Genomic DNA, 22,315 nt, shown 5'->3' on the forward strand with positions numbered 1-22,315 from the left:
GGTAACCTCAAAAGGGGCAACTTTTGATTTCCCTGGCTCTCAAGGGGGTGGGCTCTGTGGGAGGGGGTGGTACCGCCATGCCTATCTGGGGATAGGCGGTGTCATCTTTCTCTCCCTGTTGAAAATCCCCAAAGGGGATTGCCTGGAGACAGGCTTAGCCGCACCCTAACCAGCTCAGAGCACTCTGCCTACCCAGAGATGGAGGCTGAGGACAGTAGCCAGCCCAGTGCCCTATGCTTGTGGCTGGGATGGGCCTCTACCCGAGACCTTGTGGGCAGCCTGTGGTCACACTGGCATTCCAGGGCCCTTCTTGGCATGTGGGGAATGTCCCAGGGAAAGTTGTGGCCTTCAGAGAGGCTCAGAAAAGGGAAGTGTTCCTACACCGGGAGCAGGGGAGGGGGTGTCCTCAGAGAATGTCCCCCCTGGAGGGAGGAGGGTTGGGAGCTGGGGCCTTACAGGATGGGGGGCTGGGTCTGTGTATTGGCCCAGAGTCCCCTGAAGTCAGGGCTTTCGGGGGAGGGTCCCATTGACCTTGAGCCTGGAGACCTGAGATCTACCCTTCAGGGCTGGGCCACCCGAGCTGTTGGACTGCTCTGATCGACCTCCTAAACAGGAGCAGTAACTGTTGTCCATGCCCCTGCCTGGTAGACCAGGCCTGTGGCTTATGCATCACCAGAAGGGGATGTTGGCCATTGACTTGGCCACTGTTCTGAGGCTTCTTTGGGCCAGCAGGCTGGGCGCTGGGGCCACAGGGAGGGACCTGGGTAGCCTTCAGGGACAGCGCCCTGGGAGGGAAGCCTCAGGTAGCAGATTCCCTTCTCTGGAGGGTCAGAGACCCCTTCAGCTGGGTGTGTGGGCTCTCAGGCCCCAACCATCCACGCACAGACGCTCACAGGGCCCAGATCCCACCACTCCGTTTCCTGATCCAGTTCCCACGCACAACTGTGCGCTGGCCTTCCTCCTTCCGCCACTTCTCCTAGGGGTCTTCCCCTCCGCCTCCCTCCGGTCTCCGCTTTCAGGCCACCTCCTCCGAGAAGCCCCCGGACCCGCCTCCACCCGGTCCCGAGCTGCACTATGGTCCTGCCGTCTCTGTTATAACCTAATACCTGCCTTGTCCTTCTTCCCCGCTAGGCTTGGTGTCAGGGGCCTCCGCGGGGTCACAGGGTCGGCGCACGTAGCTGCCGGCGAGTCCCCAGGGCGCGTGCCACGGGGATGGCTTTGGAGGAAAGGTGCGGTGGCTTGGAACTGGGGAGGGGGCGAGGGCCTCTCCTCGCAGCCTCGGAGGCTATGGCTGCGCAGGCCGGACGTGCCACTGGACGCGGGGACGCGGAGAGCGCAGCACCGCGCGCGCCCCTCTGGGCCCCGCGTCCCCGCCCCGCAGAGCTAGCTCCTCTGCCCGCGACCCCCTCCCCGCGGGCCCGGGGCGGGGCGTGGGCGAGGCCTGGCGGCATGACGTCACCCCGCCTATAAATCGGATGAGGCGCGGCGGGCCGGCTTTGTGGAGCGCTGCTGAGGGTGCGCCGGGCCCGCCGCGAACAAAGGAGCAGGCGCGCAGGGGACCGCACGCCCGCCGCCACCATGCCCGCCAACGGCACGGCCGAGGCGGTGCAGATCCAGTTCGGCCTCATCAACTGCGGCAACAAGTACCTGACGGCCGAGGCGTTCGGGTTCAAGGTGAACGCGTCGGCCAGCAGCCTGAAGAAGAAGCAGATCTGGACCCTGGAGCAGCCGCCCGACGAGGCGGGCAGCGCGGCCGTGTGTCTCCGCAGCCACCTGGGCCGCTACCTGGCGGCTGACAAGGACGGCAACGTGACCTGCGAGCGCGAGACACCCAGCGCCGACTGCCGCTTCCTCATCGTGGCTCACGACGACGGCCGCTGGTCGCTGCAGTCCGAGGCGCACCGGCGCTACTTCGGCGGCACAGAGGACCGCCTGTCGTGCTTCGCGCAGAGCGTGTCGCCGGCCGAGAAGTGGAGTGTGCATATCGCCATGCACCCGCAGGTCAACATCTACAGCCTGACCCGCAAGCGCTACGCGCACTTGAGCGCGCGGCCGGCGGACGAGATCGCCGTGGACCGCGACGTGCCCTGGGGCGTCGACTCGCTCATCACTCTGGCCTTCCAGGACCAGCGCTACAGCGTGCAGACGGCCGACCACCGCTTCCTGCGCCACGACGGGCGCCTAGTGGCGCAGCCTGAGCCCGCCACCGGCTACACGCTCGAGTTCCGCTCCGGCAAGGTGGCCTTCCGCGACTGCGACGGCCGCTACCTGGCGCCGTCGGGGCCCAGTGGCACGCTCAAGGCGGGCAAGGCCACCAAGGTGGGCAAGGACGAGCTCTTCGCGCTGGAACAGAGCTGCGCCCAGGTCGTGCTGCAGGCGGCCAACGAGAGGAACGTGTCCACGCGCCAGGGTGAGTGGCGACGCCGCCCGCCTTCGCCTTGCACAAAGCGCCTCTACCTCCCCCTGCCCTGCGGCCTCCCGCCCTTTCTCGTCCGCGGCGCTGCGAGCACCCCGAGCGGCGCCCCGTGCGCCCCAGCCGAGCTCGCCAGCCACCCCACCCCAGGACGTGCGTCGCGCCCGGGGGAGGGGACGAGAGGTGGGGCTCTGCCCATCTTCCGGCGCCGATGCACCCCCCCCGACCCGGCACTGGAGTGGCGGGTCCCCTAGGCCCCGCGTGGGAGCTGTCCCGTGTGCTACCCTCAAAGTCCCTGCTCCGTATGGGTCTCCCCGAGCGTGCTGACTCCCTGGGACAGACGGACCCAGCGCTCGGGAGCAGGCGCCCGTATCGGTTTTCTCCTGCCCCTCCCCCTGTCGGTGGGCCTTGTCCCTCCGGCGGCTCGGGGGAGGGTCGGAGCTCTCAAAGGGTGCGTCCCTCCTCCCCCGGGTCGCCTTCCGCAGGCGGGTGTGGGGGAGGTCAGCGGGGCCTTTGATCCCCGCGGGGTACGCCTCTAGCTCCCGGTCTGCCCGGCCCTTTCCCACCCTCTCCCACTGCCAGGCGGGGTCTGCTCTGCGGGGCGGTGGGTGGGGGCGCCCCGAGTGGCCGCCCTTTCCTCCGCCCCTCCCCCCGCCCCTGCCCCGCGCTCAGGGCCGCGGCCTTTGTGAGCCGGGGGGCGGGACGCCTCGCAGGGCCCTCCCTCGCCCCCTTTGTCCTCTCGGGCGCTGCAGATGGGGAAACCAGATGCACGCGTGAGGCAAGGCATCGGGGCTCTGTACGGTCCCGCGCCCCACCCAAGCCAGCGCCCGGGTCCGGAACCCCCGCAGGAGGTGGCTTCCCCAGTCGCGCCTCGGGCCGGCCGGCGTGGCGAGGATGGCTCCCCGCCAGGCACCCCGCCCTTTGCCCGCGACTCCCTCCCTCAGCGCGCTCTCTGCCTTGCAGGCGGCCACCGGAGCGGGGAGACCCCAGCCCGGCGCCCCGGGAAGCTCCCTATCCTCGGGTGAACGCATACCCAAGGGCTCCGCCAAGAACAATTGGCTGCAACCGGATCCGTCTTCTCCAGGGGCATCTGGCCTGGCCATTTCGGACCAGTTGCACACCAGAAGCTAGCCCCCTGCTTCCCTTCCCCCAGACCCTCACCGCTGGAGGCTTTCTCTGACATCTGAGGTCTTCCCTATTTTGGGGCAGCCAGCAGACCCCACCTTCTGCAGGGGCCTGCAGGGATCTTGCTCCCTTTGGTAGGAGGTTGGCCTCAGCCTCTGGAGACAGCTAGATGGGAATCTCCTTGGTGGCCACCCTGCTGTCCTTGGGTTCTCTTGAGGAGGGGTGCTCCCCTGGCCTGGCTGTCCCCATCTGGAGACCTCCCCAGGCCCTCATGGCTGTGGGGAATGGAGATGGAGACCTGGATGGGGTAATGGCAGCTTTTGCCTGTGCCATCTCTTCTCACTCATTCCCACTCTGACAGAGGGGGCAGTACCACTGCCATCTTACTGAGGAGCCTGTTAAGGCCCAAAGAGGGGAAGCCACTGGCTTAAAGTCACCCAGTAAGTAAAGAGCACATGGAACTGCGCAGGCTCTTATCTGGACCCCTGCTGCCTCCCAGGCAGCCACCATTTTCCCCAAGCAAATCTATGAACCTCCTTTTGGGCTTACTCAGTGCTGGATGGGGCTGCATTCCCACCCATTCAGCAAACTTTGAACTCTTGCTAAGCACTGGGGCGTGAGTGGTGAACAAATGGTGGTGGTGGGAGGGGAGGCGGGGTATGTGTGTGTGCCTGGACCTTCTGGACAGACTTGATAAAAATCCAGTTTAGATGGAGGAGGTGGTCTGCCTGAGCAGATCTGAAGGGTGAATGGAAGATAGCATGTACTCAAGTGGAAGATTATCACAGGCAAAGGGAATAGCTTGTACAAAGGCCCTGAGGCAGGAGGAGCTTTGAAAGCCAGGTGTGGCTGGAAAGAGGTGAGCGAGGTGGGAAATGGGACTGGAGGGGACACAGGGCCCATGATGGGAGCTCGTCAGTGCAGAGACAGGTTCCAGGGCCTTCCCTGGGGAAGGTGGGGCAGAGCAGGAAGCCCTGGCTCTTGGGGTCATGGGTGTTGGCAGCCAAGATGAGCGAGCCCGGGCAGGTACCCTCTCTCTAATAAGTCTTGCAGCATCATGATTGTGATTCAGGCTGATGAGGCAGGATGCAGGGGAGCTGGGGCCAGGAGAGGTGTTTGCTCATCTTTGAGTTTAAAGGGGGTGGACCTTGGGGGAAGGGCTTTGGGGCCAAGTTGGAGCTCAGCTGGCTTGGAGCTTGTTGTTCCAATGGTGGCTGGCCCCAGCCTTCCTGGGATAGGATTGCCGCCCAGAGGGTCACCCCCAACCCCAGCCTGGGGGCGGGTGTGAGAAGGCCATTTTGGACCGCCTGCATGGCAAGGGGGCGGGGTCTGTGCCTCCACCACGTGTTGGGAACTGCAGGTGTGGAAGCTGAGGGTGTGAATCATCCCTTCAGGCCTGTACAGGCCGGGTCTGGGGGGACGAGGTGCTTCCTGCTGAAGCTGCAGCCTACTCTCTGCCCTCAGTTTCCCCATCAGTAAAGTGCGAGCTCCCTGGTTACTGCACCTCAGGCTGGCTTTGCCTCTGTGAGGTCATTAGAGGCTGGGCTGGCCACCAGAGTGGGGGTCCTGGTGCTACCTCATCCCGCATTTGGGTGAGGTTACAGTGTCAGCTTCTCCCACCATGCTCTTCACCTTTGGCCACTTGTGCCCTGTACTCCACACCCCGCCCAGGACCTGGCCTGGAGCTTGGCTCAAGTGCTGTTTCAGACACTGGGGTGCTGTTCAAGCTGGGCTTTGCAGGGTGTATAAGAGTTCTCCAGATGAGCCAGGGAATGGCTAAGCCAGGATAGAGGAGGGATTTGAAGGGGTAACAGAGCAGACTGCAAAAAGGGATGGGGGGAGGCCACAGGGTTTCCAGGTCCCTTCCCTAAGTGGGATGAGAGAGGGGAAAGGGATGCATATTTTGAACAAGCTCAAGGGAAACTCCTGAGACACAGCTTTGCTTAAGCTAAGGCCTGAGAGCAGTGGGGAGCCATGGAGGGTCTTGGGGAATGGGGTGCCCCCTCTGGCCACTGGAGAGGATGTCTCAGCCTGGAGGTAGCTCCAGGGGACCCAGGGATATGTCTGCAGAAGGCCATTTTGGACAGCTTGGGTGGCGAGGAGGTGGGCCTGGAGGGGCGGAAGACAGGCAAGGGCCTGAGGTGCCTGCTGTCCTTGTCACCCTGGCTCCCACTAGGGTGATGTGCCCGTGGGCTCAGTTGAGCAGCCTCCGCTTCCCAGGGCTCCTTAGGGTGTGTGACTCAGGGTTTCTGTGTTGCTGTTGCTGAAAAGAACAATCCCAAAGAAAACCCGGTTCCCATAGTAACGCGGCTCTAATTAGAGACTTCAAGGCCAAGTGGGCCTTTTCCCCTCTGGGCTGGGCCTTGAGGCCAGGAGGGCCTGCTGGTTGGGGGACAGCTCTCTTCCCCCACCTCCTTCCAGGTCAGGTAGGAAGGGCTGGCATGTACTTGGCACCTGGCCCCCAAACCCTTTCAACATCCTGGCAAAATGGGAGAGAATGGACCCTTTTTACAGGTGGGGAAACTGAGGCTGAGTGAGATGGAGGCACTTGCTTAAGGGTGTCTGGTGCCCTTTTGGGTACCCTAGTGACCAGCCCAGACCTTTGCAGCCAACCAGTTCCAAGATGGAACGAAATCAGCTGATGGGGTCTGAGTATCTGAGCAGAGGATTTTACTGACCCTGGCTGAGCCTCAGTTTCTTCCTCTGTATAATAGGGTAGCATTAGTATTAATTCCTGGTGTTGCTATGAGGATGAAAGCCCGTGTATGTCAAGCGTACCCCCACCACTCGTCCGTCCGTTTATCATACTGTGGAGGCTTGCTTGTTGCCGTGACACTGGAAACTCTGCCATTGGCATTTCAAATACTAACAGTGTCACCCATGGTGGACAGGTTTCAGCATAGCTTCCAGGCTAAGACAAACTAGGAAGAAAGGCCTGGCGATCTACTTCTGAAAGTCAGTCAATGAAAGCCCCACGGATCACAACAGAATATTGTCTAATGTAGTGCTGGAAGATGAGCTCCCTGTGTTGGAAGACCCTCAAAATACACCGTGGCCACAGCAATGGACTTGAGCATAACAAATGATCATGACGATGGCACAAGACTGGGCAACGTTTTGTTTTGTTGTACTTGGGGTTGCCATTGGAGAACAACTAACAACAACATGTCAAGCCTTAGGTGCAGTGGCTGTCCTGGCTAAGCTGCTCAGTAACCATAGGTCTTCCTGCATTTGCTCTCGGGCTGGTAATCTCCAGGCTTATTTGCAGCTTCCCTTTTGCTGTCCCGTCCCCATTCCCGCTTCCCCCAAACCCAGCCAAGCCCAGGGGAGTGTCCCCTTTTCCCTCTTTGTGGGAGCTCAGAGCCCCCCTGTCTTTTCTGCTGCTGGGGAAGGATGGAAGGTTTCCCTCTTGTCTCTTCCCTTTCATCAGCGATCACACAGCCCCCCACACACTGAGCAGATGGTGCTGTATGGCCAGTGGGGACTGGGACTTCCCAGGGCAGGTGTCCTGGCCTAGACGGGGGACGGGTGTGGCTGTGCTGCTGACTGACCCAGTGCTGGGGGTCTCCTATAGATGTACAGGGCCCTTTTGGGTAGAACAGGGCATGTGAGGAGGGGGCTACCTCCCTGGTGGTTCCTAGCAGCCCCGTGGCTCCTGCAGCAGTGGTGGTAGGGTAGGTTGCCCCGTTGGTGGGGCCTTTGGCTGGAGGATGCCTGAGAAAGGGGATCCCAGCCCTGGTTCTATACGTGGTGGTGGCTCAGGTGCCCAGCGGGCCCCTCGCTAGCTTCTTTGGAGAGGGATGGTGGATGCAGCTCATATACAGGACCTGGGCAGACTTAGGGTGGCCACATCCATGAGTGCCCAGGTGGAGGGAGACAGGGTGTGGCAGGAGGGCAGAGCAGCCCGCCACAGAGGCCCTTCTTTTCTTGCTGTGTGACCTTGGACAAGGACACCCCCTCTCAGATTCAGCCTCTGTGAAGCGGGGTGACCATCCCTACTCTGTGGCACTGATGATGCGGAGGCGTGTGATGGGGTCGGGAGGATGCCGACATCCTCAGGCCTGTGGGTGATGATCGTAGAATGAAGGCTGTGGCCTCCTGGCTGACCAGCCTCAGTTTCCTCATCTGGGAAGCACTGTTGTGCAAAGTGGTGAGCCGGTGCTGGAGCGGGTGCGGCGGGCTTCCTGGTTGCTGAGGCTCTTAGAATCTGGGATGCTGGGGGAACACGAATTGGATGTTGATTGACCCAAAGGCCCTGCTTCCAGGTTATGCTGGTGGGAGGAGGGGTGGGAATTTGCAAAAGGATGTAGCTGTAAGAATGGCCCCTGCATGGGAGCAAAACCTGGGAGTGACCCCAAGTGTCTTCCGTTAGGGATCATATGGTCACATCCAAGGTGATTTAGTGATGTGAAACGTGTGAAAATATTATGGAGAAAAAACTGGTTTGCACAGATATACGTATCTGTCAGCTATATGGTGAATGTTTCTGTGAGCTGCTGTTGAATCAGCCCCCAACTCATGACAACCTCTTGCACAACATGGAAGAAAATGCCGCCTGGTCCTGCACCATGTCCACGATTGGTTGTGCATCGAACTGTTGTGATCCCTAGGGTTTTCACTGGCTGCTCGTCAGAAGTGGATCGCCAGGCCTTTCTTCCTAGTCTGTCTTAGTCTGGAAGCTCCGCTGGAACCTGTTGGGCATCATAGCAACACACAAACCTCCACTGATAGACAGGTGGTGGCAGACAGGTGGTGGCTGCGAAGGTGCGCTGTCTGGAAATCAAATCCAGGCCTCCCTCGTGGAAGGCAAGATTCTACTGCTGAACCACCACTGCCCCACTGTGTGTTCACATGTAGTGTATATCTGTACATGTGCGTATACATGTGTTGCAGATCTATATACAACCTGTCAGCATATGGTAGCATACGTGCACTATGGACAAAGCAAGTGTGCATCAGTATGTACAGTGGAAAAGACTAGAAGGGTATTTACCAGCAGTGGTTCTCACGGTGGGGGTAAAACCAAAAACAAACAAACAAACAAAAAACCAAACCCATTGCTCTTGAGTCTATTCAACTCATAGCAACCCTATAGGACAGACTAGAACTGCCCCCATAGAGTTTCAAGGGAGCGTCTGGTGGATTCGAACCGCTGACCTTTTGATTAGCAGCCGTAGCTCTTAACCACTATACCACCAGGGTTTTCCGGGATGGGAGGTAGGGATGAGGATATATATATGTGACTTCATGTCTTCATATTTATGCTTTGTTTCTTAAATTTTCTGAAAAGAATGTGCTAGTTTGTGTTTTACTCTTTTAACCCTTACACATATACAGGACAGGAAGGATATACTGGTATCTACCCTGAAACTCCCTGTACACTGTCCTGCCACCCTCGTTTCATCCAGCCCTTTGTTGGTTGGTTTTGGTTTATTTAAAGCACATCCTTGACATCATGTCATTCCATCTCCAAATGCTTCCATATGTCTCTCTAAAGAATGAGGCCATGTTCTTACATAACCACACCACCATTAGCAAAAAACCCTTAGTGTCTAACCCCAGGCCATGTGCCGATTCCTCCCCTGGGGCTCAAGAATGTCATTTCACAGTTGGCTTGTTTAAAGTTATGACTTCTGTGATCAGAAGAGACAGATGTAATGGCCTTGGGTCCCGTCTATGCAGTGGTCTCACCCATGTCAAGCCCATTCCTGGGCCTCTTGACTTAGAGGCTAAGGGGGTGTATCTCCTTTTGTGTTTTGGTATATGAGGGTGGGGACTGGGGACCGGCCAGAATGAGCTGGGTGTTTTAGCGTCCCAGGGCTGCCATAACATGAGAACAAAAATTTATTGTCTCATGGTTTTGGAGGCTGGGAGTCTGAGATCAGGGCGTCAGCCCTGTTGATTCCTTCTGGAGCTCTGAGGGAGAATCTTGTCCTGCCTGTCTCCCAGCATCTGGCGACACCTGTGGTCCTTGGCGTTCTTTGACTTGCGGCTCTGCCTCCCTCAATCTCTTTTGTTGTCACATCGCCGTATCCCCTCTGTGTTTCTTTGTCTCTGTGTCTCTAAGGACAATACTTAGATGGGATTAGGACCCAACCCTATTCAATTATGACCTCATGATAACTGATAGCATCTTCAAAGACCCTATTTCCAAACAAGGTCATATTTCCAGGTTCTGTGGTTAGGACTTGAACATACTTTTGAGGGACAAGGTTCAGCCCACATAGTGGACATGGGGACCCCTGTACCACCTCAAGGGTCTCTCCACAGGTATGGATCTGTCAGCCAATCAGGATGAAGAGACTGACCAGGAGACTTTTCAGCTGGAGATTGACCGTGACACCAAAAAGTGCGCCTTCCGCACCCACACGGGCAAGTACTGGACACTGACGGCAACTGGGGGCGTGCAGTCTACCGCCTCCACCAAGTGAGTGTCCCCCAACCCCCACAGCCCCCCTTGCTCCCCTGGTTGGCCTTTCCTGCCTGGGGCGGCCCCCTGACACTGTCCGTTCTGCCCCCAGGAATCCCAGCTGCTACTTTGACATCGAGTGGCGTGATCGGCGTATCACCCTGCGTGCGTCCAATGGCAAATTTGTGACAGCCAAGAAGAACGGGCAGCTGGCAGCCTCGGTGGAGACAGCAGGTAGTAACCCCGGACACAGCCGAAGCCGCTGGCTCCCTGGCACTGTCCTGCTATCCTGGGGGGTCTGAACATGTCATGGTCACTCACCAACCCGACCTGAGGCCCACTCTTTCGGTGTCCCACTGTGAGGCTCACTGTCCCCCTCCCCCCCGCCGGAGCAGGGGACGCAGAGCTGTTTCTTATGAAGCTCATCAACCGGCCCATCATCGTGCTCCGTGGGGAACATGGTTTCATTGGCTGCCGCAAGGTGACCGGCACCCTGGATGCCAACCGCTCCAGCTATGACGTCTTCCAGCTCGAGTTCAACGATGGTGCCTACAACATCCGAGGCAGGTCTCCCCCGGGCAGCACTGGGTTGAGGGGTGGCCCTGCCCACCCCAGAGAAAAGGTGGGAGGCCAGCAGGCAGGGAGACAGGTCCCAGAAAGAGGGGGGTGGGCAGGCCTGAGCAGTGGGATCAAAACTTTGTGTAGGGAGGATCCCCAACAACTCAGAGGTGTCGATTTGGATTTCGAACAGCTTCCTGAACCCCATTCATGTGTCCAGCAAATTGGTAGGAGTAAGGGGGTGGGGATAAGGACCTTGCTCCCAGTTGGTCCCATTCGGAAGCCATGACTGAGGGAGGGGGCATTAACCCTTGAAGACGAGGAGGGGACCAGGCGCAGGGTGTGTGGGGGCGGCCTGACATGTCTTCTCCTCCCCAGACTCCACAGGCAAGTACTGGATGGTGGGCAATGACTCCTCGGTCACCAGCAGCAGCGACACCCCTGTGGACTTCTTCTTTGAGTTCTGTGACTACAACAAGGTGGCCATCAAGGTGGGCGGGCGCTACCTGAAGGGGGACCATGCGGGGGTCCTGAAGGCCTCCGCCGAGGCCATCGACCCCACCACACTCTGGGAGTACTAGGTGCCGCCCCGTCTTCCACCCCATTCCCACCCCATGCCCCACTGCCTTTCGGTTCTGGAGGGCTCCCCTGTTCCTCAGACCCCCGCTAACTCCCTTCTCTAGGTGGGCTCCACAGTGGGTGTCCAGCCCCTTGCCTTTCAAACTGGAAACCCTGGAGAAAATGGTGCCCCCACCTGTTGCCCCTGTGGCTCCCTTGGGCGGGTCAGTGGCTGCACTGTCACCAGGGAGTGTGGTGGGTCGTGGGGTCCCTCTGCCCTCTCTTCTCTGCTGTGGGCAGGGCTGGCACCTCTTCCTTCTGACCTCAGATGACTCTGAGCCTTATTTCTCCAAAGTGGCTGAGAGAAGTGGGTGGCCGGGAGGCCCCCTGAGTCCCTGGGTGTGGTTGCAACTGGAATCTCCTGTCCCATTCCTGGAGCCTCTCCTTGCCCCTTTGAGGAGCCCCAACGTGCCCCAAATCTTCTAGCGGCTCCTCTGGGTGTTGTCCTGGGTGGGGCTGGGGGCCCCCAGCTTTGGCCCCCTTTGCACAGAGGGGCCAGCTCTGCCCACTGCATGACTGCTGCGGTTGGGCTGTCCGCTTCTATCTTGGATCTAGTCTTTTCTTTCACCCTGGCCTGACTGGAAGCAGAAAATAACCAAATCAGTATTTTTTTTTAATGAAGTTTATTGCTGGAGGTACCCTTGGCAAAGCCTGGTTGTAGCATGAGTAGTCACCAAGGGCTGTTGGGGCTCAGATGGGTTGCTCCAAGTCTAGAGCCTCTGTCTCCACTTCTCCAAGGGACTCTCATCAGGCCCTTCCCCTCCCTCCTGGACATGGCTGGTCCCCCTCCCCGCCACCCCGGCCCTGGCCCATGTCCCCACCTGGTGGTGCTGGGCCCCCCTGCATCACGGCCAGAGTCCTGCGGTGGGATTGGTGCTCCACGTGTATGACTGGAATCTTCTGGAATCCTGGGGTCTCCCAGGTGGATCGAGCCAGTGCTGCTCTCCATGGGGTGAGCTGCCTGGGCCTCCTGGCCCCCACCCCACCTCGCTGCCCGCACCACCCCGTCCCACCGCTGGTTTGTCAGCCTGTATCTCACTCGGGGTGTCTTGGTCTTTTATTTTTTGTAAGTGTCATTTGTATAACTCTCAACGCCCATGATAGTAGCTTCAAACTGGAAAGAGCAAAATAAAGGAACAAGAGTCCATAGCCCTGTAGCCCATGGTGTGCATCTTGGGGGTGATGAGGGGTGGTCGGGCCAGGTGGGGTAGGGCGCTGGCCCAGAGCTGGCCAGTAGGAGGCCTGGACATGGCAGGAGTGGACGTGGAGGGCTCTGGAAGTGTCTCAGAGGTCCACCCAGGTGCCATGGGGTGGCCGTGAGGGGGAAATGCCTGAACCTGGGGCTCCCACTGGACCACCCCAGTGTTGGCGAGACCTGAGCAGGAGTCTGATGGGGTGGGCCCCATGTACCTCTCGTCTCTGTACTTAGGATTTAGAATTTACAGATCATGTGAACAGACTAACAGGAGGACTTTTGTCCTCTGGCACATTCGCACTCAGGACTTGCTGGCACAGGCAGGTGCTGAGCACACCTTTCCTTTCTCCCATATTAACAGCAAGGAGCCTTGTGCACAGTCTGGAGCCCCCTGATCCTCTCATGCGCCACAGACAGTGGGCTTCAGATGTGCCCAGGGATGGGGTGGGCCAGCTCAGGAGGACAGGTCCCCATGGAGGCCCTGAGGGAACTGGAACCCAGTGGGCTCAGGTTGGAGGCCAAGGAGTGCCTCCATCAAACCCAGGCACCCAGGCCCAGGTCTGGGAGGCAGAGGAGAACATTGAGGAAGTTTCTAGACTTTCCTAGAGTTGTGCAGCCAGCAGGGGCTCCTGGGCCCTCCTGCAAGTCTGATTCATCCTAAGCATCCTGGGGATAAGGAGCCTTGGTGGCACCATAGTTAAGCTCTTGGGTGCTATCCAAAAGGTTGGTGATTCAAACTCAGGCAGCTGCTTGTTTCCTGGGAGAAAGACTTGATGATTTGCTTTTGTAAAGATTATAGCCTAGAAAACCCTATGGGGCAGTTATGCCCTGTCTGGTAGGGTCACTGTGTGTCGGAATTGACTCTATGGCACACAATAACATCCCTGGGGTGGGGACCACCTGCCCATTTTACCCAGCAGAAAATGCATTCAGAGCAGCAAGGACACAGTAAATGTTCCACAAGCAGGCAGTGACACCAGGGTGTCCCCCATGTCAGGTGGTACAGCGCCCCGGCCCTGCCCCTCCCCCAGGAGGCTCTCTCCTGATTGGCTGCTGATGACGATACCGGGATGTGGGGCCTGTGATTGGTGGTCCCCGGGAGCTGGAGTCCCGAGATTGACAAGGGCAGATGGCGGCTGCGAAGGGGGATGCAGGGCCCCAGCCAGGTCCCAGTGGCCAGCCCCCGCCCCCATTAAAACCAGGCCAGGAGCCAGAAAATCTCCATGACGTGAAGGAGGGAACAGATTAACCGTGGGAGACAATCTTCCAGGCCACGGAGGTGGGGACGCCCTGGAGGGGGCCCCCACGGCGCCTCCGGCTGTGCCTCTGGCCCTCCACCGTGCCCACCGGGTGGAGCCGTGTCCTGGAGTGACGCCCTTCCCGACCCGCTTTCTTGAGCCAGGAGCTGATTCAGAATTTCATTCATTCTGCAAAAATGCAACGCGGCTTAGGGCGTCCGCCACGTGGCTGCAGGAGCCCCGCAGTCTGATGAGGGATGTGCTCCCACCGCCAGCCTGGCTTCCTGGAGGAAGTGTCCCTCATGAGCAGGAGGAGGACCTGGGCACGCAGAGAGCGAGGAAGAGCAATCCAGGCGGAGGGGACAGCTCGGCAAGGCCTGGAGGGAATAAGCGGCTGGGGCGGGGGCTCGGTTTTGGGTCCCAGTTGATGCTGGGTCTGAGAGAAGGAGGCAGATTGTTTCCAGGTTCCCCTGGAGGCACCCGGACATCTTGGGCAAGATCCTGTACTCCTACAGACTCCGTGTGGACCCCCAGACTCACACAAGGCCCCCCACTTCCTGGCCTTTTCCGAACTTCAGGCCCCTCCTCCTGTCACAGCTGCTCCTTGCCCAGCTCCTGGGCTCGATATCAGAACTAGGGAGGGGGTTCCTGATCCCATGGGCGACAATGTTGCTTTCTCAGCAATTCCCCACCATGCACGTGCACACATGGGAACCTGTACACACACAGGAACTTGTGTACTCACACGGGCATGAGTGCACACACGAACACGGACATGCACAGATACGCACACACATCCACACTTGCACAAGGCATGTGCACAGGCATGCACATGTAAATGAGCACGTGTACACACATGCACACGTGTGCACAGACATGATCACACAGACGTGTGCGCAAGCACACAGATGCACCCAGTGCAGCCCCCAGGAATGCCTTACTACCACAGGTTGCTCTCCACCTGCATTTACTTAGTTCCAGCCTCGGAGCCCACACTTTTCCCTGCCTCCAGCACCTGGTTTCCCCCCAGTTGTCCCAGACCCTGAGTCACTGGCTGCCTCAGCTGGGTCAAGGGACATCAGGAACCCCAAAGCCCTGAGGGTAGGTCTCCCAAAGCCTGAATGAGGGGGAGAGAATCCAAGGCCCACTGCTAGAGGGCCCCAGGGGTCCCAGCAGGGCCAGCTGGCTAATCGTTGCTCAGTGTGATTTGGGGAGTCTAAAGGACCATGATTCAAAAAAAAACATTCAATTAAACTTGTTAGAACAAAGAAAGGAGAAATGGGTCCTTCTCTGCTGTCTTCACTGGTATGGAGGAGGCCTGGTCAGGAGCAGGAATGGTTGGAGGCAGGGCGGGTGTGGGCAGGCTATGGTCCCCAGGATGGGATATAGCCAGAGTAAACAGGGCTGACTCCAGCCCTGGGCCTCCGCATTCCTGTCTGCTGTGACAGCTGAAGGTTCCTCAGGATGCCGCCTTGGAATGGGACACTCAGCCTGCTGGGGGGCTGTGACTATCACCAGTTCCAGGAGGCCCCAGGGAGCCCTTCTAGTGGGTAAGGTCCCCAAGTGCCTCTCCATGGGACCCCCTCCATGTCGGTGCTTCCCGGGGGACCTCTTTGGAGGATGCCCAAGCCCTGGCTGGGCCCGTCTCTCCAGGGTCTGTCGGCCTCTCTAGGAACTGGGGGGAATGAGAGTGGATCTCCCTTTCAAGTTCAAAGCTTTTCCCTCAGGTGTGACCTCTGAGGCCTGTCACTCACAGACATGTAAGCTGGGAGAAGCTGCCAGGGTCCCCTGGCTGCCCATCTAGATGCCTTGGGCAGCAAGAATCTCTAAATGGAGGGAGGGGCTCTGTCTGAGTGACCTGGGGCTGCCCTAACAAACCAGCACAAAGGTGTGGGGGAGGTGTTTTAATAACAGACATTGTCTTGCAGCTCTGGTGGCTGGGAGTCAGAGATCAGGATGTCAGCTGTGTTAATTCTGAGGCTCCGAGGGGGAGTCTGTTCCATGCCTCTCTCCCAGCCTCTGGTGGCCCCAGTCGTCCCTTGGCTTTTGGGGCAGCATAACTGTACCATCACACGGCCGTCCTTCCTGCGTGTCCTGCTGTCTCTTCTTTTCGTAAAAGCACCAGTTTTGGGATTAGGACCCACCCTACTCCACTGACCTCAGGTTAACTGGTAACATCTTCAAAGCCCCTATGTCCAAACCAGCTCATGTTCACAGGTATAGGGGGGTTAGGGTTTCAGCAGATCTTTTGGGGGACATGGTTTAGTCCATAACAAGCTCTGAGACCCTCAGGAACCAAAGGGCAAGGGAACAGATGGGCCTCCCAGATTGGGCGAGGCTGGAGGAAGGGATGGGGTGCAGGGCATTTGCCCTGAAAGCCAAGCTGCTTTGTGGGCCCCTTAAGTCTTCACTGTGAGCCTCCATGAGGCATGAATAATGAAGAGAAGAGACCTTGCTGCCCTGGGGGTGGGGGTGAGGGAGAGTCTATTTTCACAAGCCCGGGTGATGAGGACAGGGGCCAAGCTGGGGCCGTTCCCCCACATGTCACCCTCAGCCCTGGGCACTTCCTCCATGAAGCTCCCAGCTGTCTGGTGTTTTGGTTCATGTCTCTCCCCTGCTCCGGCCCAGCCAGGCCTGTGCTCAAGTGAAGCTCAGTGACGTGTGCACAGATGACCGAACGGACAAGCCTTGGTGGCAGGGCACGGGGTCAACCAAGTGGCCTTGAAATCCTGATGTGGTTGGTTAGTGCAGCCCTGAATGTATCCGAGACATGGGGTGGAGGTGGGGCTGGTTGTGTCAGGAGAAAGGAGCCCCCAAGAAGCAACCCAGAGCCCCCCTGGATGAAAATTCCAAGAGGTGACATCTCTGCTGACCATCAGCCCCCACTACCCAGCCAGTCCTGTGCAGGGCCCTGGACTGAGCACTTTCCATATCTTGTCTCAGTCAATGCTCAGCACACCATGAAGGAGATGCTGTCATTAACCCATTCACTGTCAAGCAACAGGGTTCTGGAACTTTCCCGAAGCCACCCAGCTAGGAAGTAGCAGGGCGGGAACACACCTGTATACACATATACACACATATGGATACCAAAGCCAAACCCACTGCCCTGGAGTTGATTCTGACTCACAGTGACCCCATAGGACAGAACAGAACCGCACCACAGGGTTTCCAAAGCTGCTATCTTTACAGAAGCAGACTGTCACATCTTCCTCTGAGGAGCACCTGGTGGGTTCGAACTACTCATCTTTTGGTTAGCAGCTGAGCAGTTTAACCACTGCACCACCGGGGTCCTACACATATGTATACATATACACAAATACATGCATACGCACACACACACCCATATATACCCATATAAACACACATGCACACAAACACGTATACATAAACGCATCTACATACACACATATAAACCCCAAACCAAACCCGAGTCATAGCACCCATACAGAACAGAGTAGAACTGCCGCACGGGGTTTCCGAGGCACAGCTGGTGGATTCGAACTGTCGACCCTTTGGTTAACAGTCGAATACTTAACTACTGTGCCACCAGGGCTCCCACACACACACCTATATATACATAAAAAAAAAAACCTATATATACATACACACACGTATATATATGTACACATAAGTACACACACACCCCCGTCCTGACCCACCAACTCCCCATTTTGAAACAGCCACTGAGCCATCCGAGCACCAGATGTGCAGGGCGTGTTACCTGAGGTGCTGTGTGTGGTGGCCAAGTGCTGAGCACGCCTCAGTAGTCATCGGCAGGGGCTCGGTTGAAGAACTCGTGGCAAATCTCTATGCAGAAACAGCACGGAAACACACGGACTTTGGACAAAACCCTGATTGTTAAGGGAGAGAAGCAAGGGCAGTGAAACGTATGAAACAGCTTGTTAGCAGCCCTGAAGCCACCATCTCTGGGCGCGGGTGGCACACACCGGTGGTGACAGGGGAGGACAACACAGGCCCCCTGGGGCGGAAGGCTGGGAGAGACACAGGGAGTGGGAAAACAGCCACCATTGATTTATGGCTTTCATCCTAATGAGTGGAACTACAAATACGTGAACCACCGGATGTGTGCAGAAACAGGGCCCGGGTGGAACGTGGGTAACCTGTCGGACATGCACTCACAAAGAATACATGTTAATAAAAGCTGTCCATATTGGACAAGGAGACCCCAGGTTTTATGGACACTGAATGCTGAAGCGCAGCTGTCCCTAGAGCCCTCGGGCCCCTTCTCAGGCCAATTCCTGCTTGGGCCTGGCACAGGGCAGTGGCTTCAGGGAACCTGAAGTCCTGAAGTATGGGCCGGGGCCGGGGAAGGGGTGGGACTGGGTCTGCAGACTCTGTGGGTTCTCTGCCAAGGCACTTGCTGTTCTCCAGCCTTCTCCTTCCCCAGCCCGAAGCTCTGTTTGCACCCACTTCAGAGGGAGCTCTCAGGACTGACCTGCCTGAGGGCCCTGGAAGAGCGGCTCAGACTGCTACACTTTTTGGGATTCGGTGCCAAAGGCCCCCATAATCAGTCCCTTATCCTCGGCCTGGGCCTCAGGAGCTTGCCAGCAGGATGGGTGTGACAGAAGGCAGGTGGCAGAGGTGGGAACCGGGACAGCCCTCTCTGGGGTCAAATCCTGCAGCTGCTCTGGCCACAGCCCGCCAGGCCCTTGCGCTCTGACTTGGATGTTATCTTGGCAGACCTAATCTTTCCAGAGGAAACCTGGCACCATGCCAGCCCAGAACTTCCCGCCATAGCTCTGTGACTGACTGGCCAGCAGGCCCACCAGGCTGCCCGTGTGGAGATGAGACAACAGCAGAGTGCACTAACATTTATTTACAAAAAAATCCAAGTTACATATGATACAGGTTTTTTACACACAGTAGTTTAAACCCAACAGCTAGTTTATGCATTTTTACTACTGGAAGGTAAAGAAAACCATTTTCTTCATAAACTACGTATTCATTTTTAGCTATTTTTATACAAAGTGACAAACATGCACTTTTTCTGGGTATTAACTCTTTAGCTATGTGCAAACACTACATCCCTCTCTCCAGTTTTAAGGCAAGTGGACTGTCGTGAGCGGTCTCTCCCTTTTGGGAGCAAGAAGGGCTGTCACTGCGTCCCAGAGGGGAAGGTGCAGGCTCTTGCTGTTTCTGGGATAAGGACCAAACTGGGTTTCCTGTCACTGTCACTGGCAGGTTTGTCAGGAGCTGCCCTGGTCCCTTCTGCCCCCAGGCCCCTCTCTCAGCAGCTCAGACACTGGATTCTGGGAAATCCCTGGCCCATGGGGGTGGGGCTGGGGTAGGTGGAGAGGGCCAGAGAATTGAGGCCTCACTTACTGTCCCTTCTCGTCCACGGGGCCTCATGCTTGTCTAGAGCCGGTGGCAGGGATGTTCCTGCTGGAAAAGGACCACAAAGGCAGGGTGCTTGAAGGGGCAGGAGCAGCTCCCTAGCTGCCAAGTGTGGCTGGGAACCATTTGAGGCCACCTCACGATGGACGAGCTCTCACTTGATCAAATACAGGGACTCCTCTTGGCAGCGGTTGGGCCCCATGCCAAGGGGGACGTTTATTCTGGGCACGGTGGTGGTAGGGCCACCGCTGGAGCTAGGCCCAGAACCAGCCAGCTCCTGTGCTCCTGCCCTGGGCCCATGAGGAAGGAGCCTGCACAAAGCAGCTGCAAGGCTGGGCGTGTGAGGACCTCAGGATATAGGGGACACTCCCTACTTGATGATGAACTGACTCCAGGTCCAAGAGGTTCCCTGTGGGCTCTTGGTGAGCTATCACCAGGTGGGCAGGGCAGGACAACGCTAGGGGCCAGCCTCCCCATCTGAGAGGGGTGTTGGTGGCACCTACTGCTCTCAGAGCTTTTCTGGGGGAAGCAGCAGGAACATGCTTTAGAGGTACTTAACCAAGTAATGACAAGAGGCTTTGTACTCAACTACTCATTCTCACCCCAAGGCACGCCTGTGGCACACACGATGTGTGTTGGAACCCACAGATGGCAGCTTGTCAGAAGGCACTGGTTACTTAGGCTGGCACCCAGTCCAGACAGCCAAGCAGGGCGGGACCTGGGCATAGGTGACCCCACGGGGAGCTGCTCTGAGCAGCCTTGGCCGTGCCCCAAAACCTCACTCCTCCCGGACGCCAGCCTTCCATCTTGTCCCCTCACCCCCACCCCAAATGGCCACCTGTCTCCAAAGCCCTCATCCTGGGGAAAGGCAGAAAGAACGGGTACCTCAGGAAGTCTTTTTTCTATTTTAATCCTTTAAACACACTGAAGAGGTTGGTGGGCAGCAAGTGAACATGGCAGGCGGTCCCTGGGGGTGGACTCGCTGCTACAACACAAGCGCTGATGTCCCCGCTTCGTGCACCTCAACCCCTCCGGGCACCTGGTTCACCCTTCCTGAGGTCTGGGTGCGCATGCTCGCGCTGAATTCCCAGGACAAACAGCTGGTGCAGACTGTGGCAACATGAACAAGGAAGCTGAGGCAGGACAGCAAGAAACAATGTCTGCTGGGAGAGGACAAGCTTGTTCACAGTCGAGCATAAGGTTTGGCCTCTGCTCTGCAGTGGGGACACTGGAGCTCTGGAGGAGGCCCCACGTGTGGCTCAAGGGCCTGGCTTTGGGACACAACCATGGGGAATGGAAGGTGGCAGTGAGTGCTGCATGTGGACTGAGCGGAGACCTCTGCCTGCGCCCTCGTTCAATTACTGAGAGAATGTGAGGGAGCAAGGACCCTGGGTTGGCTGCTCTGGCCCTGCTAGCAGACACCTCTGAGGACCTTCGGGACACACAGTCCCTCCCACCCAAACCCCATGGGAAAAGCTGCTCGTTGCCTGGCTGGTGGCCAGAGAAGGCCGCTCTGGGGCCACAGGTTTCTGCAGAAACACAGCCACCTCAAGTCAATGTGCCAGGACCATCCAGCCCCCTCAGCTGCCCAGTGTGGGGTGACAGAATTCTTAGTTTGACTTTGCAGAGACAGAGGAAGAAACTCTAGCAGGCCATGGAAAATTGGGTTAGGTCAAAATGAGTAAACTGCAGTAAGACTTTCTTTAAACTACAGAACGGAGATTGTACCGTGAGGTGGCTCTTGGCTGGGGTCGGATCTGAATGGGTCAAGAAGATGAGGGAAAAGCCCCGGGAGGTTACGGCTGCACCACCCTGTGGCCCAGGTGCTGGGGCAGGTCCCTGAGGGGATGCAGTCTGCAGCCCGCGTGGAGGGAGGACCCACCAAACACAGGGCTCCAACGGGCTCACCTCAGGGAACAAGCATTAGGGGTGGTTGCTGGGGGGCCAGAATCTGGGTTTCTCGACACTGGTGCCAGCCCCTCACCCTCTTTCTGCTGAGCAGTCGGGGCTGTGCAGGGAAGGCCTCCATGGTTTCTGATTCCGAGAGGCAGCTTCTCCTGGCAGCGCCTCCCTGGTTGTCTGCAACGGGCTGGGGAACAGAGGAAAACAGTGTCTCCGGGTCTCTCTGCAGACGACTTGAGGGACATGGCTGTGAGAGTGGCAGACCTCTTCAGGGAAAGGGTTTTGCTGCTGGAATACCCAGCCCCATCACCATGCATCCCAGTGAGACCAGAACAAGCCTGTAACTGGCGACTAGAGGCCCTGGCCTGCTCTGAGTTGAGCAATTCCAGAAGGCAACAGCCCTTCCTAAGAAAGGGGCAGGAGAAAGCCCATCGTTCCAAGGGCCAAAGCTGCCCCCTATTAGGAAGGCATCAGTGGAGGTCTCAGCCTCAGGAGCGAAGGGGAAGGGATCAAGTAAGGTCTTAAATGTCATCTCAACAAACTGTAGCCCCACACAGGCCAGAGGGGCTGCTCTGGTCGGGAACTCAGTCCTGGTGGGCTGCTCCAGGCCAGGCGGGGAAGGGCCATGCCGTCAGAACCGGTGCCGAGGCTGGGGACCGAAGTGCATGGGCAGGTTGTGCTCCAGGGGTACGTTGATGGGGGCAAAGTCATAGTTGACCCGCATGTTGGGCAGAGGGGGCACGTAGGGGGCCGGGATGGGGCCCAGGTTGAGGGGGAAGTTGTTGAACATGGGCCGCACGGGTGGCAGGTGGAAGGGCGGGTGCACGAAGGCGTAGGGAGGGATCTGTGGCTGGTGCAGGTTCTGCGGGACAGGCCTCCGCAGGACTTCAATTCTCTGGACTTTCTCTGGAGGCTTCTCCAAGGGGGGCCCAATGCGTTTGAAGGTGTTCTCTGAAAAGGACATGAGGTTCAGTGCGGAAAAACAAGCTAACACCAACTCAGTTTGAAGCCAGCTTGGAAACAGGGGATGCGCGTCCTGACCACAGTCTACACCCGCCCAGAGCTGGGAGTGCTGACCGGTGTGCTGGGCGCACCCAACCAAGGGGCAGACGTGCCTGATGAGGTGCATGCAGAGCCCAGGGACCCGCTGACCTTCAGCGTCATCCTTATTGCTGGACATAAGAGGGGAAGCTATGAAATGATAATGCTGCATACACCATACAATGCCAGCACAAAGCACACACACCCACACCCACCTGCATACGCTCACAAGTGGCACGCATATCTGCACACACTTGTCACATCAAGGAAGCAAGCACAGTGACCCCTCCAGGAGTGCTACACTCCAGAGCAGTCACCCTGGGGTGGGGGGGTCACACACCGATTCCAGCACAGAGCAAGGAGGGTGTGGGTGGAAAACTTTCCCTTAGAGCCAGAGACGGAGGGGACTGACAAACACCATCCACTTCTTTAACCTGCAAAGGATCCGGCCAGGCCTC

The 22,315-nt window shown here is 57.9% G+C and overlaps 2 protein-coding genes across 3 annotated transcripts in view; one reads left to right on the forward strand and one right to left on the reverse strand.

Moving 5' to 3' along the window:
* Positions 1–1,510: 1,510 nt before the first annotated feature.
* FSCN1 (fascin actin-bundling protein 1) lies at positions 1,511–12,272 on the forward strand. The gene is made up of 5 exons (XM_003416510.4): positions 1,511–2,410; positions 9,809–9,965; positions 10,060–10,181; positions 10,343–10,510; positions 10,884–12,272. The coding sequence occupies exons 1-5, from the start codon at positions 1,579–1,581 to the stop codon at positions 11,084–11,086; spliced, it is 1,482 nt and encodes a 493-aa protein (XP_003416558.2). The 5' UTR covers positions 1,511–1,578; the 3' UTR covers positions 11,087–12,272.
* Positions 10,369–22,315, reverse strand: part of RNF216 (ring finger protein 216) — a 169,118-nt gene continuing 157,171 nt past the window's right edge. For both annotated transcript variants that reach the window (XM_003416512.4, XM_023555946.2), the window contains exon 17: positions 10,369–21,767. In XM_003416512.4, the coding sequence (XP_003416560.1) occupies positions 21,448–21,767 (320 nt within the window). In that variant the 3' untranslated portion in view covers positions 10,369–21,447. The remainder of the gene's footprint in view (positions 21,768–22,315) is intronic.

The sequence above is a fragment of the Loxodonta africana genome, chromosome 12 (assembly GCF_030014295.1).
Source record: "Loxodonta africana isolate mLoxAfr1 chromosome 12, mLoxAfr1.hap2, whole genome shotgun sequence".
NCBI classification, from domain to species: Eukaryota; Metazoa; Chordata; class Mammalia; order Proboscidea; family Elephantidae; genus Loxodonta; species Loxodonta africana.